At 38.1% G+C, this 22,851-nt stretch overlaps 1 protein-coding gene across 1 annotated transcript in view; it reads left to right on the top strand.

Annotated features, from left to right (window-relative positions):
• LOC134666019 (uncharacterized) overlaps positions 1–22,582 on the top strand; it is a 60,681-nt gene extending 38,099 nt beyond the window's left edge. Inside the window, exons 18-54 of the mRNA XM_063523100.1 lie at positions 7–177; positions 589–723; positions 799–1,110; positions 1,259–1,432; positions 1,590–1,724; positions 1,926–2,225; positions 2,403–2,582; positions 2,663–2,797; positions 2,879–3,190; positions 3,286–3,459; positions 3,567–3,701; positions 3,786–4,097; positions 4,176–4,349; positions 4,461–4,595; positions 4,672–4,983; positions 5,062–5,235; positions 5,343–5,477; positions 5,562–5,873; positions 5,952–6,125; positions 6,233–6,367; positions 6,452–6,763; positions 7,055–7,228; positions 7,374–7,508; positions 7,588–7,899; positions 7,980–8,153; positions 8,237–8,371; positions 8,451–8,762; positions 9,010–9,180; positions 9,925–10,056; positions 11,103–11,258; positions 13,215–13,358; positions 16,135–16,265; positions 16,623–17,174; positions 17,569–17,763; positions 21,290–21,552; positions 21,624–21,809; positions 21,891–22,582. Coding sequence (XP_063379170.1) covers positions 7–177; positions 589–723; positions 799–1,110; positions 1,259–1,432; positions 1,590–1,724; positions 1,926–2,225; positions 2,403–2,582; positions 2,663–2,797; positions 2,879–3,190; positions 3,286–3,459; positions 3,567–3,701; positions 3,786–4,097; positions 4,176–4,349; positions 4,461–4,595; positions 4,672–4,983; positions 5,062–5,235; positions 5,343–5,477; positions 5,562–5,873; positions 5,952–6,125; positions 6,233–6,367; positions 6,452–6,763; positions 7,055–7,228; positions 7,374–7,508; positions 7,588–7,899; positions 7,980–8,153; positions 8,237–8,371; positions 8,451–8,762; positions 9,010–9,180; positions 9,925–10,056; positions 11,103–11,258; positions 13,215–13,358; positions 16,135–16,265; positions 16,623–17,174; positions 17,569–17,763; positions 21,290–21,552; positions 21,624–21,809; positions 21,891–22,353 — 7,973 coding nt within the window. The 3' untranslated portion in view covers positions 22,354–22,582. The remainder of the gene's footprint in view (positions 1–6; positions 178–588; positions 724–798; positions 1,111–1,258; positions 1,433–1,589; positions 1,725–1,925; positions 2,226–2,402; positions 2,583–2,662; positions 2,798–2,878; positions 3,191–3,285; positions 3,460–3,566; positions 3,702–3,785; positions 4,098–4,175; positions 4,350–4,460; positions 4,596–4,671; positions 4,984–5,061; positions 5,236–5,342; positions 5,478–5,561; positions 5,874–5,951; positions 6,126–6,232; positions 6,368–6,451; positions 6,764–7,054; positions 7,229–7,373; positions 7,509–7,587; positions 7,900–7,979; positions 8,154–8,236; positions 8,372–8,450; positions 8,763–9,009; positions 9,181–9,924; positions 10,057–11,102; positions 11,259–13,214; positions 13,359–16,134; positions 16,266–16,622; positions 17,175–17,568; positions 17,764–21,289; positions 21,553–21,623; positions 21,810–21,890) is intronic.
• The last annotated feature ends 269 nt before the right edge of the window (positions 22,583–22,851 follow it).

Here is a 22,851-nt window from a genome sequence, read left to right as displayed (position 1 = left end):
TTATAGATGGATCTGAGAGGTTTATCCTTACACAAACTGAACAGAATAGTTTATCGCTATCCATCACTCAAGGAGGAATAGAAGGGATAGAAAACATTAGCCATTTTGTTTTTTCTGTTGTGGCTAGCAAAGCTGGAAGTGTTTCAGGCCACTCGGCTATTGTCATTCATAACACGGGTAAGAAAATTATCTGTCCTAAGCAAATAAGGTATCAGCCACGTAAGTAACTAAGTAGCAATAATATTAACATAGGAATAAGAACGAAAACCACAAACTCGACGTAGTAAGAAGTAGTTATTGTTTTCGTAGATACATGAGTTTTTAGATTACAAGTTAATCCATACAAAGAACATATAATTATGCTAACCAGAAAATAAGGAAATATTAGCTACTTCAAACTCATTTTACATTAACCGTATTTATGTCAACCTGTATGTTTGATTGTTCAAAATGTAATTATGTTTTCACCGTTGTTTTTCTGTTATCCAAGCTACGGTTAAACATAATAAATTAACGCGATATATTTCTACGGAAACATCACCCCTGTCATTGAACCGTGCCGTTTATTATTCTATACAATTCTCTTAGATTCCTCCACAGCTAGAACTATTAGCTTTTCTCGTCATCACTACACGGGAACACTGGAAGACAATATGTTGACTATGGAAGCAATAAACATCGTAGAAGGTTACGGTTCGGATGTCTATCTCACGTTAAGTGGAGGTAAAGTTTGACTACATTATTTAAAACTGTATATTCTTTTATTAGTTCGGGAATGCAATATCTAGTTTCTTTTAGACTATGTGGAATATTTCCAGTTGGTTGGACAAGACGGCACGTACACATTGCAGTTAGTGTCTAACGTTCCAAATGAAATAATTGAAGCACATACTATGTTGGTATATACTCTTGAAGCAAATGGAGGCAATGGAAGGGCCCATGCCACAGTTATTGTAGAACTGGTTAAAAGCAATGAAGTGATCGAGGCCTTAGGTTTTGATGAAGCCTACTACGTTGGCTCTTATTCTGCAACAACTGGTCTTATGGCAGATATACAACTGCGGGTCGTTACTGGATATGATAGTGAGACAGTCTTTACTGTACAAGGAGGTTGGTAAAATGTTTTATAGCAGTGCAATAAAATTACTTTATTGCTTATTTATTAATTATTACAAAAATAAAAATACATAAATCTGTACAAAAACATTAATAACAAATGATAAAGGTCACAAGATTTATTCTAAAAAAAATATTTCAGACGACAGTGCTTGGTTTACCGTTCAGCACTCGGAAAGCATGGTGACAATAAGTTTAGCTGCTCCTTTACCAGTTGAACTATTTATTGACAACCAACCAGTAATATTTGCCATCAATGCAGTCAACTCTGGTGGCAGTACAGCAGTAGCTACGATAGTAGTATCTTTAGAAGGAGGTAAGACACCATTTAATAGTTGTATCCTCTTTAGTTATTAATATCATTTCAAAAAAACCGAATACCTACACACATATACATATACATATATATATTTATACAGTTTATCATTTAGATTCATCTTAAGTATACTTAACTGTAATGTATTATTTTCTAGAATTATCTGAACTAACTGTTCTTGGATTCGAAAGAAGTAGTTACATTGGAACAATAGAAAGTGATACATCAACGTTGCAGCCTATAATCCTTACCCAAGGATACAGCGCAGAAGTTTATTTCACATTACAAGGAGGTAAACAAGAACTACAGAAAACTGTGTCGCTAAAACGATTTTTAGTTTTTTTAAAGATTATTATTGCTGTTTTGATATTAAGTAACCTATTGGCGTTAGTTGCCTAAAATGTGTACATATATAATATTTGATTTTATATTGATTTGATTATAATTGGTATCTGATTGGCGATTGCGAATTCAACACAAATGCGTTTTCCAGATTTGTCCAACTATTTCACCATAAACCAACAGGATTCTTCACTAAACATAGTACTAGAAAGCACTATCCCCGCGTCAGAATTACCAGCGAATGGTATTATCGTTCTTGAATTACAAGCTACTGCAGTCCAAGCCGTTTCCGCAACTACGACTATAGTTTTTGAGGTGGCCGATGGAGAAGATCTCAGTTTCAGTGCTGCTTACTACATTGGACAATACAGTGAAACAGAAGGCCTAACTTTCGACACTATCTCGCTAGATGTGGGTTACGACCAAGATGTGCAATTCAGCTTGGAAGGAGGTATAAAGTTTAATGTAGTTCTGGGCGAGCTCGCTCCATCGTAGGCCACGTCTACGCCTCGGCTAGTCTGTGGCCATGAGTAAGCCCATTCATAATAAAAAAAAAAAAAAAAAATGTACAAATCTTGGTAGTGGTAATTTTATTACACATTACTGTAACTTTGAACAATTTTTACAGAAAACGCTCAATGGTTTGCTCTGCAAGTGCAGGGGAACACCGTCGCCCTCATTATGACTAGCGCTATTCCGCCTACGATCTTAGCCGACCATCATCAACTGGTATTTGTGGTCAAAGCACAGAAAGAAGAATCCAGAAGTAACATCGCCACAGCAACCATAGTCATATCATTAATTGATGGTAAGCACCTACAAAACCGCATAATTAATGTAACTGAACCAATAAGATATTTATATATTTTGTTTTCTTGTTCATTATAGAATCTACCGTCGTGACCATTCTTAACTTTGAACAAACAAGCTATCTCGGTTCTATTGCAAATGATGCATTAAATATAGAACCAATTGTCCTAAATAAGGGGTACACGGAAGCCGTCACTTTTACACTTTCTGGTGGTAAGTTCATTGATAACAAGTGATTTATAGTAACTTTTAATATAAATAACATAATAGTTTCAAAGCATTTATCGTTTCTAGATCTAGCCTCATATTTTAATCTACAACAGCAAGGATCAACAGTTAACATCGTACTACAGAGCGCCATTCCAGAGCAGACGTTACCTGCTAACGGCATAGTTATACTTGATTTACAAGCGTCAGCACCACAAGCCATTAACGCCACGACTACGGTTGTTATTGATACACAGAGTACCGCTCATTTGGAAGAACTCGCTTTTAGTGCTGCATATTACGTTGGAGAGTATAGCGAAACTGGTGGCTTCACGTTTGACTCCATTATCTCACTGGACGTGGGCTATGATCAAAACGTTGAATTCACATTGGAAGGAGGTACGCGGTTCTCATAGTTTGTAACTACACCGGCAAAAATATTGTAACGATGCAAGCGTGAAATAAAATTGGTTATAACTTTATTCCATTTTCAGAACACTCACAATGGTTTGCCCTGGAAGTTCAAGGCAATGCTGTCACGCTCACTATGTCCGGTGCCATTCCACCGGCGATCTTAGTCAACAACCATCAGCTAGCATTTGTTGTTATCGCAGAGAAAGCCAACAGCAATATTGCAAGAGCAACCATTATCATTTCATTAATAGACGGTAAGTAGCAGATGAAACACTAATGAGTATCTGAAAATATTCTCTCAAGAATTGACATTCCATACATATATTTTCAATGCTTCCATATTATTACCTCATTATTTCAGATTACACTGACGCCATTGTTCTCGGCTTCGAGCGAGCAAACTATCTTGGGTCTATTGAAAATGATGCATTAACTATACAACCAATTGTCCTCAACGAGGGGTACACGGATGCCGTTACGTTTACACTTACTGGTGGTAAGTATGTACTGGTGGTGGTAACATGTGTAAGTAAATTTTGACTCCTGCTTAAACATAATAAGAAATATTTTTCGTTTCTAGATCTCGCCTCATATTTCAATCTACAACAGCAAGGGTCAACGGTGAACATTGTTCTACAGAGTGCCATTCCAGAAGAGATAATACCTACCAATGGTATTTTGTTACTTGAGTTGCGAGCGTCAGCACCACAAGCCATAGCCGCTACGACAACCGTAGTAATCGAGGCCCAGCGTGCTGCCGATATCGAAGAACTTGCCTTTAGTGCTGCTTACTATATTGGAGAGTACAGTGAGAACAGCGGCCTCGCGTTTGACTCTATCATAACACTAGACGTAGGCTACGATCAAAATGTACAGTTTGCATTGGAAGGCGGTACGTGGTTTATTCAATTTGTAACCATTATCAGCGCAAGTAAACAAATAAATTTGCTATAACTTAATCTCTTTTTAGAACACTCACAATGGTTTGCCCTGGAAGATCAAGGCAATGCTGTCACGCTCACTATGTCCGGTGCCATTCCACCGGCGATCTTAGTCAACAACCATCAGCTAGCATTTGTTGTTATCGCAGAGAAAGCCAACAGCAATATTGCAAGAGCAACCATTATCATTTCATTAATAGACGGTAAGTGGCAGATGAAACACTAATGAGTAGGTATCTGAAAATATTATCTCAAAAATTCACATTCCATACATATATTTTCAATGCTTACATATTATTACCTCATTATTTCAGATTACACTGACGCAATTGTTCTCGGCTTCGAGCGAGCAAACTATCTTGGGTCTATTGAAAATTATGCATTAACTATAGAACCCATTGTCCTCAACGAGGGGTACACGGATGCTGTTACGTTTACCCTTACTGGTGGTAAGTACATCGGTAATATGTGTAAGTAAATTTTTACTCCTGCTTAAATATAGTAAGAAATATTTTTCGTTTCTAGATCTCGCCTCATATTTCAATCTACAACAGCAAGGGTCAACAGTTAATATTATTCTACAGAGTGCCATTCCAGAAGAGACGATACCTGCCAACGGTATTTTGTTGCTTGAGTTGCGAGCGTCAGCACCACAAGCCATAGCCGCTACGACAACAGTAGTAATCGAGGCCCAGCGTACTGCCGATATCGAAGAACTTGCCTTTAGTGCTGCTTACTATATTGGAGAGTACAGTGAGAATAGCGGCCTCACGTTTAGCTCTATCATAACATTAGACATAGGCTACGATCAAAATGTGCAATTCGCATTGGAAGGCGGTACGTGGTTTATTCAATTTGTAACCATTATCAGCGCAAGTAAAAAAATAAATTTGCTATAACTTAATCCCTTTTTAGAACACTCACAATGGTTTGCCCTGGAAGTTCAAGGCAATGCTGTCACGCTCACTATGTCCGGTGCCATTCCACCGGCGATCTTAGTCAACAACCATCAGCTAGCATTTGTTGTTATCGCAGAGAAAGCCAACAGCAATATTGCAAGAGCAACCATTATCATTTCATTAATAGACGGTAAGTAGCAGATGAAACACTAATGAGTATCTAAAAATATTCTCTCAAGAATTCACATTCCATACATATATTTTCAATGCTTGCATATTATTACCTCATTATTTCAGATTACACTGACGCCATTGTTCTCGGCTTCGAGCGAGCAAACTATCTGGGGTCTATTGAAAATGATGCATTAACTATACAACCAATTGTCCTCAACGAGGGGTACACGGATGCCGTTACGTTTACACTTACTGGTGGTAAGTATGTACTGGTGGTGGTAACATGTGTAAGTAAATTTTGACTCCTGCTTAAACATAATAAGAAATGTTTTTCGTTTCTAGATCTCGCCTCATATTTCAATCTACAACAGCAAGGGTCAACGGTGAACATTGTTCTACAGAGTGCCATTCCAGAAGAGACGATACCTACCAATGGTATTTTGTTACTTGAGTTGCGAGCGTCAGCACCACAAGCCATAGCCGCTACGACAACCGTAGTAATCGAGGCCCAGCGTGCTGCCGATATCGAAGAACTTGCTTTTGGTGCTGCTTACTATATTGGAGAGTACAGTGAGAATAGTGGCCTCGCCTTTGACTCTATCATGACACTAGACGTAGGCTACGATCAAAATGTGCAATTCGCATTGGAAGGCGGTACGTGGTTTATTCAATTTGTAACCATTATCAGCGCAAGTAAAAAAATAAATTTGCTATAACTTAATCTCTTTTTAGAACACTCACAATGGTTTGCCCTGGAAGTTCAAGGCAATGCTGTCACGCTCACTATGTCCGGTGCCATTCCACCGGCGATCTTAGTCAACAACCATCAGCTAGCATTTGTTGTTATCGCAGAGAAAGCCAACAGCAATATTGCAAGAGCAACCATTATCATTTCATTAATAGACGGTAAGTAGCAGATGAAACACTAATGAGTATCTAAAAATATTCTCTCAAGAATTCACATTCCATACATATATTTTCAATGCTTGCATATTATTACCTCATTATTTCAGATTACACTGACGCCATTGTTCTCGGCTTCGAGCGAGCAAACTATCTGGGGTCTATTGAAAATGATGCATTAACTATACAACCAATTGTCCTCAACGAGGGGTACACGGATGCCGTTACGTTTACACTTACTGGTGGTAAGTATGTACTGGTGGTGGTAACATGTGTAAGTAAATTTTGACTCCTGCTTAAACATAATAAGAAATGTTTTTCGTTTCTAGATCTCGCCTCATATTTCAATCTACAACAGCAAGGGTCAACGGTGAACATTGTTCTACAGAGTGCCATTCCAGAAGAGACGATACCTACCAATGGTATTTTGTTACTTGAGTTGCGAGCGTCAGCACCACAAGCCATAGCCGCTACGACAACCGTAGTAATCGAGGCCCAGCGTGCTGCCGATATCGAAGAACTTGCTTTTGGTGCTGCTTACTATATTGGAGAGTACAGTGAGAATAGTGGCCTCGCCTTTGACTCTATCATGACACTAGACGTAGGCTACGATCAAAATGTGCAATTCGCATTGGAAGGCGGTACGTGGTTTATTCAATTTGTAACCATTATCAGCGCAAATAAAAAAATAAATTTGCTATAAATAAAAATAAAAATCATTTATTTCAGACCTTGGTCCATACACTTACATCGAAAAACTAACTACAAACTAACTAAATTTAACTTAAAATAAAGTTTTGTTGAAATATGAACTAATTAAGATGCATAGTATTTGTCAGGAGCCAAGCATATACACCGGTAATAACTACATACACTCATGTGTATGTAGCCACCACCGAGTGTACCCTGGCTATAACTCAATCTTTTTTCAGAACACTCACAGTGGTTTGCCCTGGAAGTTCAAGGCAATGCTGTCACGCTCACTATGTCGGGTGCCATTCCACCGGCGATCTTAGTCAACAACCATCAGCTAGTATTTCATGTTACTGCACAAAAAGCCAATAGCAATATTGCAAGAGCAACCATGATCATTTCATTAATAGACGGTAAGTAGCATATGAAGCTCTAGTGATTGTCGAAAAATATTCTCTAATGAAATCACATTCCATAAAAAACATAATTATTATATTTTCAATACTCTCATATTATTACATAGCCCTTCAAGAAGATAAATTTCTTTATCTATTTCAGATTACACTGACGCGATTGCTCTCGGCTTCGAGCGAGCAAACTATCTTGGGTCTATTGAAAATGATGCGTTAAGTATAGAACCAATTGTTCTTAACGAAGGGTACACGGATGACGTCACATTTACTCTATCTGGTGGCAAGTACATTGATATCATGTGTTATGGTACTCTGTTTTGTTGTACTCGATGATATTTCTCATCGTTGATTGTTTACAGATTTGGCGTCGTATTTCAATCTCCAGCAGCAAGGTGCCACAGTAAACATCGTTCTGCAGAGCACTATCTCAGAACAGGTGTTACCCGCCAACGGCATATTGTTGTTGGAGTTGCGAGCGTCAGCGACCCAATCAGTACCCGCTACGGCTACAATAGTGATCGATGCCCAACGGTCTGGAGTTTTAGAAGAACTGGCCTTCAGTGCTGCCTACTATATAGGAGAGTATAGTGAAACTAGCGGCCTCGCGTTTGATGCCACAATTTCACTAGCCGCGGGCTATGATGAAAACGTTCAATTCGCGTTAGAAGGAGGTATGGGAATTTTTGAATATAGTTAGTGACCAACAACTGTATCACAAGTAGTTAATGAGTCAAATATTTTTTTTTTTCAGAACACGCGCAATGGTTTGGTTTGCAAGTCCAAGGCAATGCTGCCACTCTCACATTGTCTAGTGCCATTCCGCCCGCGGTTTTAGCCAACAACCATCAATTGGTATTTACTCTTACTGCAGAAAAACCCAATAGTAACCTCGCAACATCAACCATGGTGATATCGTTAGTTGATGGTAAGAATATGATCATGATATGTCACGTAATTAGTTAGAAGGTATATGTTTTAATTATTATTTGGGTTTCTTTATAATTGCAGATTATACAGATGCAACAATTCTCGGTTTCGAACGAGCAAGCTATCTTGGTTCAATTGAAAATAATGCGTTAAATATAGAACCAATAGTTCTTAACGAGGGTTACACGGATGATGTCACATTTACTTTATCTGGTGGTAAGTACATTGATATCATGTGTTATGGTACTCCATTTTATTGGACTCGATGATATTTCTCAACGTTGATTATTTACAGATTTGGCTTCGTACTTCAATCTCCAGCAGCAAGTTGCCACAGTAAACATCGTTCTGCAGAGCACCATCCCAGAACAGGTGTTACCCGCCAACGGCATATTGTTGTTGGAGTTGCGAGCATCAGCGACCCAATCAGTACCCGCTACGGCGACAATAGTGATCGAGGTTCAACGGGCTGCTATTGTAGAAGAATTAGCCTTTACTGCTGCCTACTACACCGGAGAGTACAGCGAATTAGATGGCCTCACTTTCGAAACTGCCATCTCGCTGGACACTGGCTACGACAATGATGTTTTGTTTACCTTAGAGGGTGGTTAGTTGCCAACGTCAATCGTACACCTTACCCTTATTTATCACATGTATCCTATTTGTTTGAAATCAGATTCTTTGCACTTTTTTTAGTTCTATAAAAGAAAAGTCTATTTTGTCTCATCACAGGTAGTTTAGAAAATAATTGCGTTAGAATATTTTTTTTAAAGTGAATGCAAGTGAATCTATTTTGAAGTGAATGCAAGGTGCGTTTACAGAAAGTTTCTATAGCTTGTTCATTATTCTTCCAGATAATTCCCAATGGTTTGCGTTATCCATAATTGGAAATTCGATAACACTTGTTGTGGAGCAACCAATTCCTCCTGCAGTATTGGTTGATCTTCGAAAAATTATTATGATTGTGAGAGCAGCAAAATCAGAGACGACAGCGAGCACAATTATCGTCATAACCATAATTGATGGTTAGTTATCATTTTAGTCTTCATTTTAGTTCCGTTATTTTATAAATAATTTTGGATCTAATAGTAACTATCGGAGATTCAAGTACCGATTAAAGGTGACAGTCCATTTCCAACGACAGCAGCACTGCCATTCATTTTACTATGGAAATTGACAATAGCACCGACGCGTTCGTACTAGTACCTAGTGGAGCTGCGATCAGAAATGAAATGTTACCCTTATTCGTTTATTTTTCCTTCCGTCTTGAAGATAATGATGTACAGGTACTTTACACAATATAGCTGTATCAATATAATCAGAGACTGGAGATCAAATATTGCTTGTTTTCGTTATCGATGACATGTCATCTTTTCATTTCCTGTCACTCTATACATTATCCATTAACACAAAACATGTTTCCTTTTGATAACGTTTGATTACAATAAATTATTCCCCATTTACATTATAGATATCAAACATATCTTGTACCTGTTTATCTTATCAAGCGAGGGATTGAGATTATTCATGTTCGAGCCCGTCATCTCTGATTACACATGAATCGATAGGTGTCTCTAACTAAGAGCATATCCTTCGTTGTTGATCATTTTCCTTCTTATTCATTAACCGTCTCATATTTTCAGCAACGTATTTACCAATATTTATAGTTGTGGTTTTCGTTCTTAAATTATAGGATTAGTCTATAGATTTAGTTTTTAAGGAGAATCGTATAGCCATTGTAAGTTTTTTAACTTTTTCGGATTTTACAGATTCGGGATCCGTGATAAATGAGGCATTTGATAAAGTCTTGTACGAGGGAGCCATCAACAATAACGTGGTTCAACATGAGCCGATTACTATCACAGGGCACGATGCTGGGATCGTCATCGAAATACTTGGAGGTAAATTTTGATGTAATTAATTAAAAATATTTAGGCCAGTAGATACGCTACATGATCAATTATTAAGTTATCTAACAGTTCAATAGATCGAACATTTTAAAGGGAAAACTCACGGTAGTTACAGCTTTCCTTTCGGTAGTTACAGCAGACATGTATTTTTTATTATTGATATTTTTGATTATTGCTGATGACGTGATGACAGTGAGTAAAAAATTAAAAATAACCCAAAATGTCCTGTCTTAAAAAATTCGCTGATTTGCGTTACAATTTCCCGAAAAACTTGCGCGTTACATTTTACGAAATAACAATGCACAATCTCTGCTCGCATTGTACCTATCGATTCATCGAGAGCCCCCTAGGATTTGACCCCCATGTTTAGTTGGCGAAATAAAGGCACCGCTCGCTCGAGCGAATTGTATGACAAATTGGTGCAAAGTATATTGCGAAAATTAAATGGTTTTGAAAATATAATCGAAATAATGATTTTCTTAAACCGTGCTAACTTAATAGAAAAAAAGTATGTATATAAGATTATTTGAAAACTATGTACTTATGCCTACAAAATAATGATCACGAGATCAGAATCTGCAATTTACAGCGAGCTGCGAGCTGCAAAAGTGTATACCTGCTTTATGAATATTTACCATTCATAATTTGAATAATTGGGTACCTATGCACTTTTACAGCTATGTGCACAACGAAATAATCCATAAAGTGGTCATGCATTTTTGAGACTACGTGAAAATTTTCATGATGGCTATCAATGTATGGAGTTTAATTTCGTTTTTTTTTAAACTATCGTTTTTTTCTATTTGATACGGATCGAACACGATAAAACTAACGCGATATGTATTTTTTATTATTGATATTTTTGATTATTGCTGATGACGTGATGACAGTGAGTAAAAAATTAAAAATAACCCAAAATGTCCTGTCTTAAAAAATTCGCTGATTTGCGTTACAATTTCCCGAAAAACTTGCGCGTTACATTTTAAGTTATTAGCTGACTATGCATAAGTATAATCTCCAAATTTTCTCGCCTTCAGTTTACAGGGAGCTTTTCTCCGCCTCTGTATCGGGAGATACGGTAGTAGTCGGAGCAGCTGGCACTCTGAATCTGCCCGAGGGAGTCTCACACGTGGCGCTTGAGTTGCGAGCGGGCAGTGCAAGCGCAGTTGTCATTTTCGACGTTATACAATCAGGTAAGAACACGCATGCATCCAAGTCATAGTTGGGTAATTAGGTATACGTCTTTCCTGTAGATATACCGAAGATTAAGGGCTATAAAGTCTAATTTTCTGATTAAACCCTTGGGGCCACTTGCAACATTCATTTACCTGGGGTTAACCGGTTAAACCTGGAGTTTCCACGGTTACGAGTAGAATTTGACAGTGGGTTAATGATTTAACTTTTTAACCCCGAGTTAGAGGAATGGTGCAAGTGGGCCTTATACGCATAAAGAAGTAGATACTTACTCGTATCCTCCTATTTTACCAATTTATGGCCAAAATTGAGAACCAATAGAAACCCGACGTCCAAAGGGACCAACACGACTCCCAAAAGAAATATAAAGTATCTGTCAAAAGCTCAGAGCGGCCATAAGCATTTGTTTTTAAATTTTCCTTATCTATTGAATTCCGTAACTCAGAACTTAGTTATAGTTAATAAACGCTGAGGTCAAGCAAGTATAAAAAAGCAAGCAAGTATTATATTGCACACTAATCCTTCAAGGGATCGTATTAAAAGGTACCAATCGGAAACGAACCTGAAACTCTCCGTCGGTAATCTCGTTTTGGGGCCCATTATTGCCATAAGTCACTCATAAATAATTCAAGGTTCACCTGCAGACCTGCAGCACCGGTATTAATCCTATGTACTCATGCAAATGGATATTTCGGGCCCAATTAATTATAAAAGCAAACAATTCTACCCTTACTTAAATTGAAACAGCTTATAAGGGTGGGCTTGGTCAGACTAAATAACTCAACATCCCTATAACTGTCAAGCTACCTATACTTAAGCAAATTGGCTTAGTTCTAATTACAACTGCCGTATTCGAACTTCAAGATATTCACAAGAGATGACACGTACTAAATCCATTCTAGATACGTTATAGTTTAGATATCAACTAGTTCTCTTTGCAGCGCAATTCAGACAACCAATGTCACTTTTACGTTAGAGCGTAAGATATCTATTAGATGTGAATTGGATCTCTAAGTCATATCCTGTGGAAATCATTAAAGAGTATCTCCAGAATCGCGCAAATGTCTAATTTGACAGGTTAGATCCTAAACATATCGTTATCGTATCTTGGTGATGTCTAAAAGATATCTAATAGATGTCTATTTCAAAATCCGAATCGGGCCCCAAGTGTCAAGCGTTCTATTATTTTTAGAGCTCCGCACAAAACGGTTCGCGGAGCTTTGGGATCAATTCGGTCTTGAAAATCGGTTAAATGCGTTTTTCTTAAAGACCGCTTGATTTAGGTACCTAAAATTTGGAACAATTATAGCAAGTACAGTCGAAAGTTATAATTTATGACCCATTTTGTACCTTGTCACAGTAACATTAGTATGAGGTCTCTAGCGACTTTCATATTGATTGTCACTGTGACAAGGTTCGAAATGGGTCACAAATTAATACTTTCGACCGTACTATCACTAACGCTGTGAATAAGTCAAAACGCTTATTTTTTAATTTATGTTATGGGGAAAATTAGGGGGTTGAGAGGGGTAGGCTGAATTTTATTAAATAGGTACCTAACAAAATGATCACATTTTTAATCCAAGATCTAAAATCATTCTGTCTTTTATAATTTAGACGTTGCAATGACCGCCTGGAAAGTGGGATAGTTATGGTTTGCTCTTAAAACTGACACTTATAGTGATAGGTTCATGACATTTTTTCCAATTTATGTAATGGAAAATTATCTAACGAGTATGACTACGAAATGAGAATAAAACTACGAATTGCGCTTATTTATCCTTTTTTCACTGGAAGGCAAAAACGAAGTCCAGATTCTCACATTCGTTAATAATAAAAACGGGTCACTTTTATTCAAATTTCCAGACAAAGCCGCCAGTTTTCGTTTATCTCGCACAGACCATACCGTCAATAGTGTTGAGTGTAGGTATTTACAAATTTGCTTACATTTACAGAAACCCCAGAACTACCAACGGTAGCGTTCGAGTCCCCAGCATACGTGCTGCGCGCTGACATGGCCCAGACAGGACTAATAGGACTGGTCCAAGCAACGGCGAGCAACGGCGAGAGTATAGCGTACTCCCTAAATGTGGATGATGGTAAATATTACAACATGGGTCGGAGACCAGAACGGGTAGAAGCAAATTTTCAAAAGGGAATCTTATGGCTCCTCTACACGATGGGCCAACGCCAGCCACTTCAAGGGACGCATTTATGCTTTAGAGGAAGCAAGTGATATTGCTATCTCATTCTACCGCATGACTACGTCCCTTGGAGTGGCCGGCGTTGGACCATCGTGTAGAGGAGCCATTAGCTGTTACAACTACTCGTCATCTTAACTTTTTCCCGCTTGCATCTTAAACTAGGCCGAGGTGACCGAGGTTTGCTTTGGCAAGGTAATCCCAAGAATTGACACTGACAGTAGTCTTTATGAATGCAACTGCCATCTGATCTTCCAATCTAGACGGAATAATAGGCTTTATAACCGATAATGACGTTCCGTAGTTTCACAAACCCGTGTACTGGGTTCAAAACCACCATCTTCACTTTATCACTATTAGACCACTCAATTCTACAACATATGTCTAAAACTGAGCGTAGATTATACTTTCAAACACGAGTTCTTTGGCCTTGTTTACCGCTAAAAATAACCATCATTATTTTCTGTCCCAATTCCTAAAACTAAGTAAAGCCATATGTCTATTTAAAAGGCCGTATTTACCCTGGGGTACCTAAAGATGACCCTGTAACTTGTACTCGAAGAGTTATAATTTAACCCTTGTTTGCATGATTTTTTATTTTTGCCCGTAATTAATATATGTATGTGTCACGTAATTGTTTACTGATCCTGGGAAAAATTGTAAAAAAAATTACATCATCGATTTTCACTGCGAAATCAGTGTCAGAAGTTGCATAGGCTAAATCATATTTTTGTAAATATATAACTATTAGTAAGGGGTATCAGAAAAATTTACTGCTATCAGAAAGGTACACTATTTGTAATATTCCTATGATATAGTTTGTAAATATAAAATAATTACAAACCCTGAAAAATCTGCCCGAAATAACATACTAAAAATCATCAACTTCCAGGTTTTTCCAAATTTTCCGAAATTTCGTCTTTAAACAAATGCATTTCTTATAAATTAAAATACTGCGTAAATTTATGTCAAAAATCAGAAAATGGATTAGTGTTGAAAGTTGACCGTGTTAAAAATAAATATCAATCACCTCCGAAAGCACCTTTATTTCATAGGACAATGTTATGATGGAAATTTCCATCACCATGCAAAGAAGGGTTAAGCAGACATATTGAGGTTAACGAGCATAACGTAAAATCATAATCTAATGACAAGCGTAAATCCGTACGATATCTTATTTTCAAGCGTATGGGTCACTTTATCAGATTAACATCCGTAATCAGCTTATAAGTTAAGCGAACATTCATAATCCTATTTAATTAAATGACTGACGATGGGTACATGAGATTTCATATCGTAATGAACCTTCATATCATAAAATTACTTAATTTACAGGTTAAATTGAGCGCCTGATTGTGAAACATTAGCAAGAGCGCAGAAAAGACATTTATTACCAATAGTGTACCTAATAAATGATTAGGCATAGATTTTGCGTATAGTTCGTTTTTTTAGCATTAGAAAGAATTTCAAAGAAGGTAAACGATCTTGGCATGTCTTTTAATTGAAAAACGCTTTTTAAAAATCAATAAATATTACTTATGAAAGCAGAAGAATATAAATGATCGTATTAGATTCGTAATTGTTACATATTTGCCGTAACTTATTTTTAAAATGTGTTTTTCAATTAAAAGACACATCAAGATTGTTTACCTAATTTCTAATGCTAAAAAAAACGAAGTATAGTGAAAGATAGTTACTTATTTCACCTAACCTCTAGACACTGCTACATAATTGGTGTAGATAGTACCTAATTAGTAGGCACTTTAGCTTTGCGCGTACTTATGAAAACCATCATCTTCTTACTGCTAATTTCGAAATGAAGTACCAACCTATTGGATATGTTGGATTTCTCTGATTGATATCATTGGCACAAACTTTAAAGAAAGACAAAAAAGGCATTTTAAAATTGTATGTTCAATTAATGCTCAAATAGCGATGTCTCCGAGAAGGTCAAATCAAAAGAAGCACACAACTTCATATTTTTACCTATCTCTCTATCCAACAATAATCTTACTGCAAGTTTAACATTAACACAAGATTTTATATGAAACTTGAATTATTATGTTATATTATAAAGTAAAATATTTAAACAATTATATTTCGTATAAATTAACAGTTAGGCGGGTAGTTATCTATATATATAAATGCAAGTGTCCTGACTGACTGACTGACTGACTGACTGACTGATTCATCAACGCAGAGCCGAAACTACAAAAGCCAGAAAGTTGAAATTTGCACACCAGATTGCATTTATAAAGTGTACAAGGGATAAGAAGCGATTTTGAGAAATTCAACCCCTAAGGGGGTTAAAAAGGGGATGAAAGTTTATAATATATAACTATCCGTAACCGTCACCGAATCAAATATTCGATATTATTATATTTGATATTATTTGATTCGGTTAAGAAGAATTTAATAATAATTTAGCAACCACACATTACACAATTCAACAGGACAGGTATCTCGCAAAAAAAAATCAATTCATCGACCCTAACTCCCATGCACGCTCATTATATCAAGCGACGCACGCGAAAGTTTATTTTAAAAATGCTCAAACATTTTTCCTTATCCCCCTATCTTTGTTATTAATGCGGCCAATAAATTGTTGGAATTCGTCACACTAAATCCATTATCTGCAGCGACAAAAACACTTATTTTTCGTCTTTGTTTCCAGCTCATCTCCGAGAACGAATTTCAATTAACAGCATCGGAGAAATACATTTGTCTGCACCGACAAATACTGGCGTGTATAGCTTCCAAGCGATAGCTACGTCAACTATCACCCAAGTCCAAGCTACAACGGAGGTAAGAGAAGAAGGTAGAGAAAATATCTAAGTAAAGGCTTAGCTAAAGAGAAAGATGACTAGAAATAGTCACATAAATATTTATTAAATCTAAAACGAAATGTAAGCCAACATTTTACCAGGAGCCTAATTAAACTTGTTTTAAGTATTATACCTTCCATCCACGTTCCAAGTTCAATGTGTTAATGTTCAAACTATACCTACCTAACATTTAATAGCCACTTATATGTAAATTTCCACAGAATGTTCCGCTTCATTGCTCTCTAGTCCATTAGACTGAATTTCTTTATCTTAAGTGTAATTCTTTTCATGACATTTTTACACTGAGTTTGCATACCATTAATATGTTAATGTGCAGGTACAACTAACAGTAGAAGTAGTCGCAACATGCGGCGACGACCACGCGCTCCCACCTCTCATAATCCTGGACAGAGACGAAGAGGAACCGCACACTAACCTCGTAGTCCTCGACAGCGAAGCTCAAGCTGGTTGCCAGTTCAGGCTGACCAACCGCTGGCCCCTCGACCAAGACTGGCTCTACGTTGACAACACTGGTCTACATGCAAGAGCAATCGATCGAGAAGACCCGCGAATAGCTTTCATGGCATTGTCGCAAGTTCAAGTAGAACTGGTATTGGAATGCGCTAGTGACACGCAGAGTCGATCTAAGCGATCCACAGTAAACCCCAGGCTAGACTGGCTCGGGCCCTACGAATACGGTAGCAACAGATGGATACTTACTGACACAATTTTATATAACTCTCGAAGAAGCTTCGTCAACTTGATAGTTAACGATATTAACGACAATTACCCCATATTTGTCGACAATGAAAACGAGCCCATTGTGTGTGGATATCCTATTCCTGAACTTGAAGATATTGTGCTCCCTCGAGCTTTGGCAGAATTAAAGGTAAAGTTAACTTTCATTTTATTTTAGAATTAAATTTGATACGAACAATGGGTTGAACTTTACGTACTTTTTACTTCTTTAAACGTAACTTTATACTTGAAAGCATTTTCAGTAGCAAATAATAACGTGAGATTAAAAATACGCACCTAACATACAAAGGTGGGCATTTACATGATTTTACGTCTTAGACATCAGCACGCACCTAAATCTCCACTTTGAATTTACCCTTTGAGCGAAATACTAATTTCCATACCAAATGTGAATCCAGTGAGTTAATGTTTGAGCTGTTATTGCGAATGCTCCTGCAAAAAAGTCACGCGTCATTTCGTGACTCCAATCTCAAGTCAAGTTAGATGAATGTACAAGTATTTTATGGGATATTGGATTACCTCAGGCCACTGACGCGGACGTGGGTGAGAATGCGGCGTTGGCATTCTGGAGTGCGTCGGAAGTTTTGGCGGTGGCGTCAACTACGGGCTACGTCCATGTCAGGGATGGGGCCAGCCTGTCGCAAGACCAGCGCCTCGTTGTGTCGGTCACTGACCTTAACGGGAGGGATGATGGTCTAACTACATCTATAGAACTTCTGGTAATTCTTATTTACATAATAGTATATTGAGACTAAACGTTAATAGCAGTTTAAAATTCTCTGAATAATTAGGGTACCTACATTTGACCCCCTCTTTCATAAAATGCTTCTGTTAAATTTTACCAATTGTCAAACGTAATTGTCAACGTGCGGGATATACCGGATGTGGCCTGTAATATGATCAAAAAATTAAACTGTAGCCTGTACTCCTCATACTGATCAAAATTTGTTCAGCAACTTTTAAAAATAACTTGTGGTTTGATTTTTTATACACTTTAAAGTTTATTCTAAGACGCAATGTATTGCGAATTTTGTTATGTTTAAGGCTTGACAAGCAACGTCAATCACAATGATATGGCGTGGCGATGGTGTCCATTGAAGATAATATTTATTTTGTATGAAAAATAGGGAGTCTAAATACTTCATAATTTTTAAAAGTTGTTGAAAAAAAGTGTCGCCGTTTGAGGAGTACAATCTATGTTTTAATTATTTGCTCATGTTACAGGCCACACCCGGTAGACAAAGGGATATAGCTTTTAATTAAAAACTTCACATTATACCTACTATTCTAAAAGCCAACGTGTTAGCAAAAAAAGTAATGTAAACAAAACATTATTTGGATAATACATTTTTATCTACATTACCTTCTTATTTTATATGTAGATAAAAACCAATTCATACCTAAAAGTATTAAGCGAGCTTTGCGAAAACTTATTTTTAATAAGATTAATATCGTATGATTTAATAACTTTTACCATACCTCCCATACAACTCAATATTAACAAGTAAGGATAGCCATGTATGGAGTGAGCATTGTAAGCTCACATACCTATTTCTTTGTGGTTTTATCTATCTATACATATAATAAAGCTGTAGAGGGTCGAAAGTCTGTACTTGGAAGATATTTGAAAAAAAGTTGGCTAGGGATACTTAAAATCGATAACAGAACACGTTCCAACAGTTTTTAGAATTTTTGTCTGTTTGTCTGTTTATCTGTTTATCTGTTTGTCTGTTTATTTGAACGCGCATCACGTGAAAACGGCTGAACGGATTATGATGCAAACTATACTAATCTGTCGAGACAATCTCCGGCCAGGTTATAGGCTATAAAAATTCAACCCTTAAAAGGGGGGGTAGCCACAAAACTCGCTTGATTTAAGTTTGCCCCTGAATCTTATGGCGCTACTTAGGAAGGAGGGGCAAACTTTTTTCAAATGTGCTACCACTATTGAGTACCCTGGTAAACTAACAGATGGCGCTGAATTTAATACGTAGTGACATGAATAGCCACCGAGGAAGGTTTTTGCCATATTAACTATAAGTTTAGATGAGGGGGTACGGAATCAACAAATTTAATTGAATTACTTTGCCTTACGGCAAAGTTGATCTTCTGCCTTAATTACACTTGGGCGTGGATCCAAATCCAAGCTTTCCTCTTTCGCAGCTGGGCCTACTGCCTTGCTCACACTTCGCCAATTCAATTCACTTGGTCAATTCCAAGCTCTGCTTTCTTGCATCTTTTATGCATGAAAACAACCTCGCTGAGGCGTTTTTTTTATCGAAAAATTTTCGCGCTCGCTACGCTCGCGTTTTTAATAACTTTCTAAGGTATGATAAAGGTGCCATTCGGGTGGCGACTGCAGCAGCATTACTCTGTTGCAACGTTACTGCTGCGGTACTGTCAATTTTCGTCATAAAATGATGTGACTGATTTCCATACTAAAAGTGAAAATGTACAACTGTCTATCATATTGCATTTTTATATCGAAAAATTTTCGCGCTCGCATCGCTCGCGTTTTCAATCACTTTCTAAGGTATGTTAAAGGTGACATTCGGGTGGCGACTGCAGCAACATTACTCTGTTACAACGTTACTGCTGCAGCACTGTCAATTTTCGTGATAAAATGATGTGACTGATTTCCATACTAAAAGTAAAAATGTACAACTGTCTATCAAATTGCGTTTTTATATCGAAAAATTTTCCCGCTCGCTTCGCTCGCGTTTTCAATTGCATTCTCACCTAAGATATGATAAAGGTGACATTCGGGTGGCGAATGCAGCAGCATTAGGTACTCTGTTGGAACATTACTGCTGCGGCACTGACAATTTTCCTGATAAAATGATGTGACTGATTTCTATTCTCAGCTGTAATGTTGCAATTAACTTCACTCAATTTACCAAAAAAAATAATGTAATCTTGATGACCTTAGGGAGAGGAGGCACCAGGGTCTAGAAATGCTTAGGGCATCAAAATATCTTAATCCGGCACTGCTTCGGACTTAACCCGACGTACGTGTCGCGCTGTACGCGTTCCAAAGCCGGGCGCCTTCGGCGCCCTCATACTCAGAGCGTCGGGAGTAGCCCGACGTACGTGGCGCGCTGTACGCGTTCCAAAGCCGGGCGCCTACGGCACCCTCATACTAAAAGTGTCGGGCGTAGACCGACGTACGTGACACGCTGTACGCATTCCAAAGCCGGGCGCCTCCGGCGCCCTCATACTAAGAGCGTCGGGCGTAACGTACGCGTTTCAAAGCTGGGCGTCTTCGGCGCCCTCATACTAAAAGAGTCGGGCGTAGACCGACGTACGTGACACGCTGTACGCTTGCCAAAGTTGGGCGCCGAAGGCATCCTCATACTCAAAGTGTCGGGCTACGCGTCATCAAAATATCTTAATCCGGCACTGCTTCGGACTTAACCCGACGTACGTGTCGCGCTGTACGCGTTCCAAAGCCGGGCGCCTTCGGCGCCCTCATACTCAGAGCGTCGGGAGTAGCCCGACGTACGTGACACGCTGTACGCATTCCACCTCCGGCGTACGTTACACCTCCGGCGCCCTCATACTAAGAGCGTCGGGCGTAACGTACGCGTTCCAAAGCCGGGCGCCTCCCTCATACTCAAAGCGTCGGGCGTAACCCGACGTACGTGACACGCTGTACGCTTGCCAAAGTTGGGAGCCGAAGGCACCCTCATACTCAAAGCATCGGGCTAAGCCCGACGCACGTGGCGCGCTAAATGCGTTCCAAAGCCGGGCTCCTTCGGCGCCCTCATACTACAAGAGTCGGGAATTGCCCGACGTATGTGGCGCACTGCACGCGGTCCAAAGCTAGGCGACTTAGACTTTCTCATACTAAAAGAGTCGGGCGTAGTCGGACTACTACAAATCGCGCTCTAAAAAGTATGAAACAATAAGATTATTTTAAGAAATTACCATGCAGGAAATTATAAATGTTATAATTTTTTGAATAAAAAAATACAGCGTAATGTATTGTAATTTACAATTTTTTTTTATATTTAGCAGCTTACTGATACAAACCGAATTCCACGCGGGCGGAGCCGCGGGCACAGCTAGTTTAGTAATAAATTACATGGACTTTTCAGAACATGATAGTAAATTTTGTTATAGTTAACACTATGAGCTAATCATCTGGGAAAAAATAAATGAAATCATTTATGTTTGCTTATCAATAAACAGTCAATAGGTACGGGATGGAAAAACCTACGACTGTAATTAACTCTCTCATTCTAGGTAAAACTATTAGATACGAGTCATATCGCTGTGGTTACTGTCCGCAACGCATTCCTAGACCAAGAGCAAACTATTTTGGAAAATCTAAGTTCGGCTGTGGGGTACGAGGTCAAAGTCCTCAGCTCTGCCGTCATATCCGATGACCCAACCGATTCTGCGAATACAAGGCTCAAACGAGAAGTAACCACCGAAGGAGCGTCATTACAGCTTTATGTGTACGGCTTAATTGATCGCGAACCGGTGGCCGTTGATCAGCTTACAAAGTAAGATAATAATCAATTCGATTCACTATTCCAAAAACGTTCTTGTTATTAAAAATACCTTTTAATTTCAGCGACATAACCGGCAATTTAATAACCGGGGTTGATGTCACGAGCACAGTATCTCTGGAAGATTATCTAGAAGGCCGCGAGATATACGGCGGAGGACGTGATACAGGTCTATTAGTCGCAACAATAGTCCTGAGTATCCTGCTCTTCATACTAATGATGCTTATTGCCTTATGGTTCTTCCTCAGATGGTAAGAGTACCGTTAATAACATATATTTGCTTGTGTTATCATAGCTAAAACTAAATCACGTATTCACGTCATTGTTTACAGGAGAAAGGCACGAAATTATGAACAGTTCAGTGACGCTAATAGTTTAGCCTCTCATGATGAACCACTGGAATCACCTCAAAAGATTGACAGTTTGAGAAAACCAAGGCTCAATATAGATGAGTTGAAAAGAAGTGAAAGGAGGCTTCAAGAAATGCTTGACGCTCCGATAGAAGAAGTTGGCCCAAAAGCCCAAACGTCGCAAGCAGATCCCAAAGAATCAGTCGATACAGTAATAAATATGGCACCGACTCGTGCCACCGACGTTACACTGCCCATAGTAATACAATCCATAGACAAGCTTAAAGACGATGAGAATTCAGGAGAGGAAGATGAATTTGGCGAAAGGAAAAACAAGAGCAGGAGGAAATCAGTAGTTACTTTTAACGAGAACGTGGAAAAGATTATTCACGTAGAAGACATCCCGGATGATAATTCATCGGACTTAGAAATATACAAGCTCTAAGCTGCTATTAAGTGCAAATAAATACATGTAAATAATGTAATTAAACACTTTTTTATAATTTTGATAATATGTTAAAACGTTTAATCTGTTTCCTTAAATAAATTCATTAGTATGCACATCCTTTTGTTAAAATCCAGAAGCGTGAGTAAGCTCGAGCCAACGACCTCTCAACGACTAACAGATGTTATCACTTTTATTAATCTCAATAAACACTGTAATTTTTATAAAATCATTTATTTACTTACTTCAATCGATAATTCATTTAGTCAACAAGATCATAAAATCAAACATCTTCATTTAGCTAATACAAGATTGTTACAAAACTCAAACATGAGCGAGAAAAAAAGGTAGTTTTTATTAATTATGCTGCTTATTACTTAGGTTACACTGAAAGTTGCTGTCATCTCTTTAACGTAGGTAGATAAAAAAAAATTCTTAACTTTTTCTGACTAAGGCCACAAATTTTGTTTACGATGGGATCGATCTAAAAAGTACATG

The sequence above is a fragment of the Cydia fagiglandana genome, chromosome 7, assembly GCF_963556715.1.
Source record: "Cydia fagiglandana chromosome 7, ilCydFagi1.1, whole genome shotgun sequence".
Classification (NCBI taxonomy): domain Eukaryota; kingdom Metazoa; phylum Arthropoda; class Insecta; order Lepidoptera; family Tortricidae; genus Cydia; species Cydia fagiglandana.
The sequence above is the reverse complement of the archived record's forward strand: the minus strand, read 5'-3'. Positions and strand labels throughout refer to the sequence as shown.